Source organism: Dipodomys ordii, unplaced genomic scaffold (genome assembly GCF_000151885.1).
Source record: "Dipodomys ordii isolate 6190 unplaced genomic scaffold, Dord_2.0 Scaffold11, whole genome shotgun sequence".
NCBI lineage: Eukaryota > Metazoa > Chordata > Mammalia > Rodentia > Heteromyidae > Dipodomys > Dipodomys ordii.
In genome coordinates, this window is record NW_012267227.1 from 3640488 (window position 1) to 3648940 (window position 8453).

An 8453-nucleotide genomic window follows, 5' to 3' on the forward strand; every position below is an offset into this window, starting at 1 on the left:
CGCTCTACCACTGAGCCACCTTCCCAGCCCCTCCACGAGACTCTCTTTAACATCCAGTTAACACCAAAAGCCAGAAGCAGAGGTGTGGCTCTAGTGGTAGAGCACGAGCCTTAAGCAAAAAAGCTCAGGGACAGCACCCAGTCTCTCTCTGAGTTCAAGCCCCAGGACCAGCACAAAGAAAAAGTTTTTATTTGTCCCTCTGGGGCTGTATATATGTTGTGACATGCCTTTTATTATTGTCCCTTCTACCATATAATAATTTTTTTATTATTTTTCTCCTTAGATGATTCCTCTTGACTCTTTCGTTGGCCAGAGTGCTGATGGCAAAATGGTTCCCATAATCCCTGGTGGAAATAGTATCCCACTCACATTTTCCAATAGGAAGGAGTACGTAGAAAGGGCCATTGAATATCGGCTTCATGAGATGGACCGGCAGGTAAGAAAAACATTACCAGAAGTGCCTGTGAATGGTTAGGTTTGTCTCCAAACAAGAGCTGACTGGCTACTACAGATTTGGGTATCTATTTCTATGTTCATTCATTTGTAATTGTTAAACCTTATGCAGAGACTTCTCAGGCCATATATTTGGGTCACCTATCTCCTGATTCAAAGCAGCTCTGAATTGATTTGGGGTTATATAGAAGCCACGCTCTCATTCAGACATTCAGCCCTTGTCTTTCAGTCCACCTCAGTTCTATGGTCTGTATTCCCCCACTCCAGCTGGGTCTTCCTCCTCCTGCTACAGCTAGGAGTGTGCCTCCTGCTCAGACCTGCTGCCCCTCCGTCCCCTAACTAGTGGACCTCTTCTCTTATTTCCATATTCCTCAAGACCTATCACATGCTTCTTTGTGATGGTCTAAGAACTAGGCCCAGCATTTGGTTCTTGTTTCTTCAGTTAGCTTGTAAGATCTTGAATGGAAAAAAAAAAATAAATGTGTTTTCATTGAGCTGTCCTTGTTCTGTGCTGACATACAAAAAAGCACTTAATAAATGATGGAAGTATGAACGAGTCGCCATGGAAATATTCTGCCCTGGGCTGGGAATGTGGCTTTGTGTAGCGTGCTTGCCTAGCATGCATGAAGCCACATAAACAGAAAAAAACAAATGGCACTGTGGCTCAAGTTGTAGAGTGCTAGCCTTGAGCAAAAGAAGCTGAGAGACAGGGCCCAGGCCCTGAGTGCTGAGCTCAAGTCCCAGGACTGGCAAAAAAAAAAAAAAAAACCGCCCAAAGGTTGTCTTTTTGATAATATATTTAACAGCTATTTCAATAATGTGTTTTTAGAATATGTTGAGTTTCTCTTGAGAGCTGGACCCAGGCTCTGAGGCTTTAGAAATTCAGTGAATTAAGGTGTATCCATTTCACATCATTCACTCCTGATTCCTCTTTGACTTTGGGCCAAGTCTAGTCAGAAAATGATTTCCCTTAGTTTAGTGAAGGTGAGTTCTGTCAGTGATGCTGTTCACGCAGTCAAGGCCCAGGGTTTGTCTCCAGTTACTGGGGAAAATTAAAGTGAATATGGGATGTGATTCCAAACCTTCTCATTGAATTCCTGGCCTTATTTCTCATGTGTGCTTTGTGTGTGTGCTTAGCAGTCGTGTATCAGGGAGGGGAGGTGTTCACAGTGAACACAGTTTTTATAAGAAGGATGTAACTATTTTCAAAAGAAAAATATAAATTAAAGAGTAGACAGTTACAGGGATCCTCGAGGGCTTTTTCCATGGTGAGTAGCTGAAGCTCCTACACTTGGCATGCTTGGCAGCACTCGGCCATGGGTGACGGGGAATGTGCTGGTGGACTCTGGGCAAAGTCTTGAGGACTGAGATTTTGATGGGCAATAAGACAGGCTCCTAAATCTGATCTGGGAGCCAGGAGTCTGAGAGTCCCGGAGCAGGGTGAAGTTTGTCCGTAGGCCTTTGGCCTAGGAGTACCGTGGGAGGGGAGGAGGAGCTCCCGCCCGACGGGGGCACAAGCGGTGCCTCCTTACACTCATGTTAAAGTGGACGCCTTCTTCCGGGAGCAGGTGGCTGCAGTCCGAGAAGGGATGTCCTGGATTGTCCCCGTGCCGCTGCTGTCCCTCCTCACAGCGAAGCAGCTCGAGCAGATGGTGTGTGGGATGCCTGAGATCTCCGTGGAGGTCCTGAAGAAGGTGGTGCGGTACCGAGAGGTGGATGAGCAGCACCAGCTGGTGCAGTGGTTCTGGCATACGCTGGAGGAGTTCTCCAATGAGGAGCGCGTGCTCTTCATGCGGTTTGTGTCTGGACGCTCTCGGCTGCCGGCCAACACTGCGGACATCTCTCAGAGGTTCCAAATCATGAAGGTCGATAGGGTAAGTGGGCAGTTTGTCTTTCCTTAGCAACCTCTGCTCTCATTTCTTCCCTGTTGCTGCCATGCTAGAAAAACCAAACCATGATTCCCAGGAAGCCTGCCAGTTCAGGCTTCTATCCTTGGAGTGTCCAGATCTAAGAATCTAGAAGCAAGTAGTAACACTTGCTCAGAACATCCCTCAGCTTTAGTGGGCAAGTCCTACATGGGCACAAAAACCTGCTTAAAATAGGGGAAGGTAGGGCTGGGAATGTGGCTTAGTGCTAGAGTGCTCACTTAGCATGCCTGAAGCCCTGGGTTCCATTCATCAGTACCACATGAACAGGAAAAGCCAGAAATAGCGCTATGGCTCCAGTGGTAGAATGCTAGCCTTGAGCAAAAAGAAGCTCAGAGACAGTGCCCAGCCCCTGATCAGGCTCAAACGCCAGGACTGGCCAAAAGATAAAAAAAAAATAGGGAAAGGGGATGTAAAAAAGTAATACCATGGGGCGAATTTGATGTAAGTACATTTATGCATATATGTAATTGTCATAGGGAAACCCCTTTTTACAATTTACTTGATTTTTTTGGGGTGGGGGGGGTCGGTTGTGGGGCTTGAACTCTGGGCCTGGGCGCTGTCCCTCAGCTCTTCAGCTCAAGGCAAATGCTCTACCACTTGAGCCACAGCGCCACTTCTGGTTTTCTGGTGGTTAATTGGAGATAAGATTCTCACAGACTTTCCTGCCCCAGCTGGCTTTAAACCGTGATCCTCAGATCTCAGCCTCCTGAGTAGCTAGGATTACAGGTGTGAGCCACTGGCACTCAGCTATTTGTTCTGATTTTTAAAAACTTACAAAGAAAAGGGAAAAAATCCTATGTGGATGTGAAAAGCATGCGGCTACCAACAGCCTGCCTTGCGCCTTCAGCGTCTCCCGCTCCGTCCAAGTGTGGCAAAGGGCCCCTCATGCCGCCCTGCTGCTGTGTCTGTGCCTTTCCCTGTGTAACAAGTATGCTGGGGCCCTTGTTTATTTTCCCGAAGACCCTAAGCATCACCTGCTGCGTGTGCTCCCAGACGAACCTGAAGATGCCAGGAGCCACGCTGGGCCCCCCGCCCCTGTGTGTGCTGTGTGCTGAGCGGCAGGTGCTGTCGCTCTGCTTGATGGAAGGTCTCCGCTGCACAGCCTCTGCCCAGTTGCCATTTTGACAGGTGGCTAAAGAATAAAAGGGCTTGGAGTCTGAAGTGCACACTGCTGTCAAGAGTCATTTTTCTCATGCACCCCTCCAACATGTCCTTGACCTCCTTTCATAGCTGCTGGGCCCTGCACTGACTCCTGGACAGACATCTGTGGCCTTGGCTGCCTCTGCCCCACCTCGTGTCACCTGACCACTGTTCCGGCCTTTCTCCCCAGCAGATGGTGCCATTTTTTAACATCTGTGCCTTTGAATGGGTTGCCCCCTCTGCTCTACCTCTGCCTGGCAATCATTTACTTACCCGTTAGCAGAGTGCCAAGGTATCCCCTCCGAGGAGCCCAACTGGACTCTTCTATGCCCACTGCCCATGCCTGCAGATGGGCCTCCTGAACACATAAAGCACCACGGAGCCCAGCACTGTGGCCCCTGTCTCCACAGCACGCTTTCCAAACCCCCTGTGCCCTCAGTGGGCCCATGGTGTTTGGCGAGAATTTGGTAAGGATGTCAAGATCTCTTCTTCCAGTTTGAGCCTTGGCACTTCTGCTGTGTGAACAGGGCCTCCCTCCCCTGCCCGCTTGGGCCCCGGCCACGGAGACAGCGCCTTTGCATAAATGTTCTGCATGACTCGCTCCAAACTATGGAGCGTGAATCTGTTTTGTTACTTCAGAGCGGAGTGTGGAGGAGGAAGCGGCTCCCTTCTGTTCAGCTTTTGAAATACTCTTTGCCTTCAATCTGGCTGCCCATGCCCCTGCTGCCTCAGCTGATCCACCACCACCCTCGGCCTCCTTGAGTTGTCAGGCACAGTAGAACGGCCGCTGAGCTCTTTCCTTTGTGGCTGTTGGGTCATTTCCCCAGTGTCTACATCTCAGTAATCAGAGCCATCTGGTGGCTCGCCTTCCTTGCTGTTTGCTGAGCCGGAGCACCTAACTGACTCTGACATGGCTAGGCTACTAGGCCCCCACTGCTACCATTGTGAGGTGCAGTCTCCCCTTGAGCGTAGGGCGCTGAGGAGAGCTGGTTCCAAGAGGAAACTGAGCAAGAGAGGACAAGGGCTGGAGCTGCAGTCAGTGGTAGAGTGCTCGCCTAGCGCGCACAGCACCCTGGCTCTGACACACAGCTGGGGACGGGGGGGGGGGGGGAGGCACTTTTTTTTTTCTGTTCTTAGTGATGCTTGAATTCAGAGCTTCTGGTAGTTCAGTTCATGTGCTGGGATGTGATTCGCTGCTGCTTCCTCACCTGGGCTGTGACTGGCAGCCGTGGCAGGTGAAGGGTGCAGACTGCACCGGGGAAAGGGGAGGGAGTTCCCCGCAGCACAGCTGCTCGTTTCTCTGCCCGTAAGGGAACCCCAGCATCTGGCTTCCAGTCTGTGCCCTCTTGGTAGGCTGCAACAAACTCACCATTCTTAACTTAGGCTGCACGGATTCCGTCCGGCGGTCAGGAGGAGGTGCTTTCTGCCGTTGGGTAGTGGGAATGGGCACTCCCACCTCCCCTCCTGGCACCCCGACGCCACAGTCACCGCTCTGGGTCTCTCTCTCCACAGCCTTATGACAGTCTGCCTACCTCACAGACCTGCTTCTTCCAGCTGCGGCTGCCCCCGTACTCCAGCCAGCTGGTCATGGCCGAGCGCCTGCGCTACGCCATCAACAACTGCCGCTCGATTGACATGGACAACTACATGCTCCTGAGAAATGTGGACAATGCCGAGGGCTCCGACACTGACTACTGACCCCCGCGGGTGCTGCGCCCTCCCTTTTCTCAATAATGCTCACTTCCAATGTGACGTGATAAGACTTTATGGTAACTACATAGATGTTTTAAGACCTTAAAACCCACATTATAAACAGTGGCCACATTTAGTTACTCTAAATGTAACAAAGGAATTAGATGTTTTTATTTTTCTGTGATTGTACAAAAACAAAACACTGAAACCAAGTGCTCTCAGTCAGGTTTCCCCCCCCCCATATTTTTGGTCACTTTTGATAAGTTTGCATGGAACCATTTTGGTGCATTTTTAGTTGGGAATGATACATTTTTGTAAACTCACCCAGTGAACATGAAATTGTACATTGTGTATAATTGTTCATTAGAAAGGACAGTTTTACATGAATATTCATATATTTATTTTGTTTTAATTTGAGTTGCCTGTGCAGGGTTCCTTATGCAGAGAAATAAAGCAGATTCAGGAATCAGACTGGGGGCTGCCCTTGTTGCTTCCAGGGGAGCTTTGGTCTGGAGGACGTGGCCACAGGGAGGGGAGCAGGAGGAGTAAGCCTCGCTAGCAGGCCAGCCTCACTTTCTCACTGGGATGGCTCCTCTACCCATTCGGAAACCCTCCTTCATGCTGACGGCGGGTTTCGCCTGGAAATGACAACTGCTCCAGGCCTGTGTGGTGAGAGGAGCCCTCTTTTCACGGCCATCATCCTGGCTTTCTCCCCTCACTCCTAGGCCTGGGTCTGAACCCCTGATCTAGCACACTGGTAAGGAACAGAACAACTCCACGAGCCCAGGGCGTGTCGTGCTGACCCTGCCAGGGGGCAGTAGCAAGCCAGGGCTTTGAAGAACAAGGCAGCTTACAACACATCCCCTCTGCCAGGAAGCAGCCGAGTGGGAGGGTACAGAAAAGACAGTTGGCCCCCTGTAGGCACTCGGTGTGCACAGCTGAGTCCGCACTGTTGATGAGTTCACAAAGAGGTGAACTGCTGAGACCAGCGTGGGCTTTTATACCTTTGCATGACGGGTGGTGGGGATCTGAGCAGTATCTGGGAAGAAGGGGTCACAGTTGGTGCTTAAACCCAGCCCCAGAGGCCCTTAGTGGTGAGCTTGTCCATCAGGGGCATGTGTTCTGGGGAGAAGGGCCATCTTGAGAGCATCTGTGAGGCTGTAGTTGCGGGTGAACAGGAGGAACCAGGCCTGGGGCAGTTTTTCTCCTTCACCCTCATTTTATCTGAGTTGCTTCTAGTGGACTCATGGACAAAGTCATGGCTGACAGGGTGCTTGCCTGGGTGCCAGCCAGAGTGTCTTACAGGCAGACACTTTCCACAAAAAAGTAGGTGTCAGTTTTTAGAGTTAAGTAAAAGAAATAGATGGTTTTGCCAGCCAAGTGAATGTGGTGAATGGATCTTGCCAGTGAGAACATGTAGTATGTGTGTGTGTGTGTCTCTGTGTCTGTGTCCGTACATAAAACTGTGACATCTTTGTTTTATTGAAAAATGGTTTCAACTAGAATTGTGTCACAGAGGGAGACCACAGCTTCTGGGTAACAAATGAGTTTGGATAAAGATGAGCCCTTAGTTCTGAGGGCTCTCTGTTGGTTAGTTGGAGATAAGAGTCTCTCAAATTTGTCTCCTCAGGCTGGCTTTGAACCTCAGTCCTTAGATCTCAGCTTCCTAAGTAGCTGGGATTACAGATGTGGTGCCCAGATTTTGTTGGCTCTTCACCTGGTACTTGTGGCTGAACATGGTGACTCACACCTGTAATCCCAGCTACTCAGAAGGTGGGGGCAGGAAGATCAAAAGTTCAAAACAGTCCAGCCAGTGAGACAGTCTGTCCCAATAAAATCAAGGACTTGGAACATGGCTCAAATGGTAGAGCATTTGCCTAGCATGCTCCAGCCCCTGGGTTCAATCTCTGTTACTAACAAAAAAGAAAAAAGCCACTAGTTCTTACAGTTCCTTTTATTCCGATCTTAACACCAATTCTCAGACCATAACACATCACACATGGTATCTGCAGGTTACAAGAGAGCGTTAAAAATAAATGGTTGAGGCTGGGAATGTGGCCTAGTGGTAGAGTTCTTGCCTAGCTTGCATGAAGCCCTGGGTTCGATTCCTCAGTATCACATACACAGAAAAACCAGAAGTGGCGCTGTGGTTCAAGTGGTAGAGTGTTAGCCTTGAGCAAAAGGAGCTCAGGGACAATGCTCAGGCCCTGAGTTCGAGCCCCAGGCAAAAAAACAAAATAAATGGTTGATGTCGGGCTGGGAAGGTGGCTTAGTGGTAGAGCGCTTGCCTTGCACGCATGACACCCTGGGTTTGATTCCTCAGCACCACATAAGCAGAAAAAGCCGGAAGTGGCACTGTGGCTCAAGTGGTAGAGCGCTAACCTTGAGCTGAAGAACTGAGGGACAGCACCCAGGCCCAGAGTTCAGGCCCCACCACCGACCAAAACCAAAACCAAAGGCTGATGTGGCCCAGGCCTTGGGAGTAGAGGGTGGGGGATCATGAAGGGCAAAAGCCAGAGGAGATACAGGTGCAGAGTCACTGCAGGTGGTCTGGATAAGACACCAGTTACAGGGACGGGACCCGGCCACGCGTGCACCAGGGGGCTCCAAGACAGCTCGAGGGTGTGAAGGGACTTGAAAGAACTAGAAGAGCAGAGCAAGAACGCTTAAGGCAGAAATGAATGGTCCTTGGGAAGAAAAGGCAGCAGTGACTGCAGGAAATTGAGGCTGCCTGAGGGCAGGGGGGGGGGGAACGCAAGATATTTTATTGGAGAAGCCTGATAATACCTAGCCCTGGGGGTTAAGAGGATTCCCCCCCACACCCCCGCCCGTGTAAGACTCACATCTGTGGCCAGTTTGTCCTTGGAGACGGCCTGCACCTGGCGGGGGGGGGGGGGGTATTTTCCCCCTGCTTTGTCCACAAGGGAGACGCTCCCGGCTCCCAGCACGCAGCAGGCTTGCCGGGGGTGCGGCGATTGCCCCTGCCAGGCCCGGGCTCCCGCACCGGCCTCCGGCCACGGTGACATGTCCTTTGTATAAGCCGGGCCTCACGTGGGGGGGGGGGCTCGCGACCCCTCCGCCCGGACCTTGGCCCGGCCTCGATGGGTGATCGTGCGATGGGTGGAGACTGTCCAGCTCCACGCAGCTTTTGTCCACGCGAGCCGGATCTGGTGGCGTGGTTGGCGCGGCCCGCGCCGCCCAGGGGAAGGCGGAGCCGGCGGGGCGCAGGCCGGGACCCAG

The 8453-nt window shown here is 51.4% G+C and overlaps 2 protein-coding genes across 2 annotated transcripts in view; one reads left to right on the forward strand and one right to left on the reverse strand.

Moving 5' to 3' along the window:
- Herc1 (HECT and RLD domain containing E3 ubiquitin protein ligase family member 1) overlaps positions 1-5684 on the forward strand; it is a 176802-nt gene extending 171118 nt beyond the window's left edge. Inside the window, exons 76-78 of the mRNA XM_013009926.1 lie at positions 284-436; positions 2022-2327; positions 5034-5684. Coding sequence (XP_012865380.1) covers positions 284-436; positions 2022-2327; positions 5034-5219 — 645 coding nt within the window. The 3' untranslated portion in view covers positions 5220-5684. The remainder of the gene's footprint in view (positions 1-283; positions 437-2021; positions 2328-5033) is intronic.
- Positions 5673-8453, reverse strand: part of Fbxl22 (F-box and leucine-rich repeat protein 22) — a 5478-nt gene continuing 2697 nt past the window's right edge. Inside the window, exon 3 of the mRNA XM_013009927.1 lies at positions 5673-5722. Coding sequence (XP_012865381.1) covers positions 5673-5722 — 50 coding nt within the window. The remainder of the gene's footprint in view (positions 5723-8453) is intronic.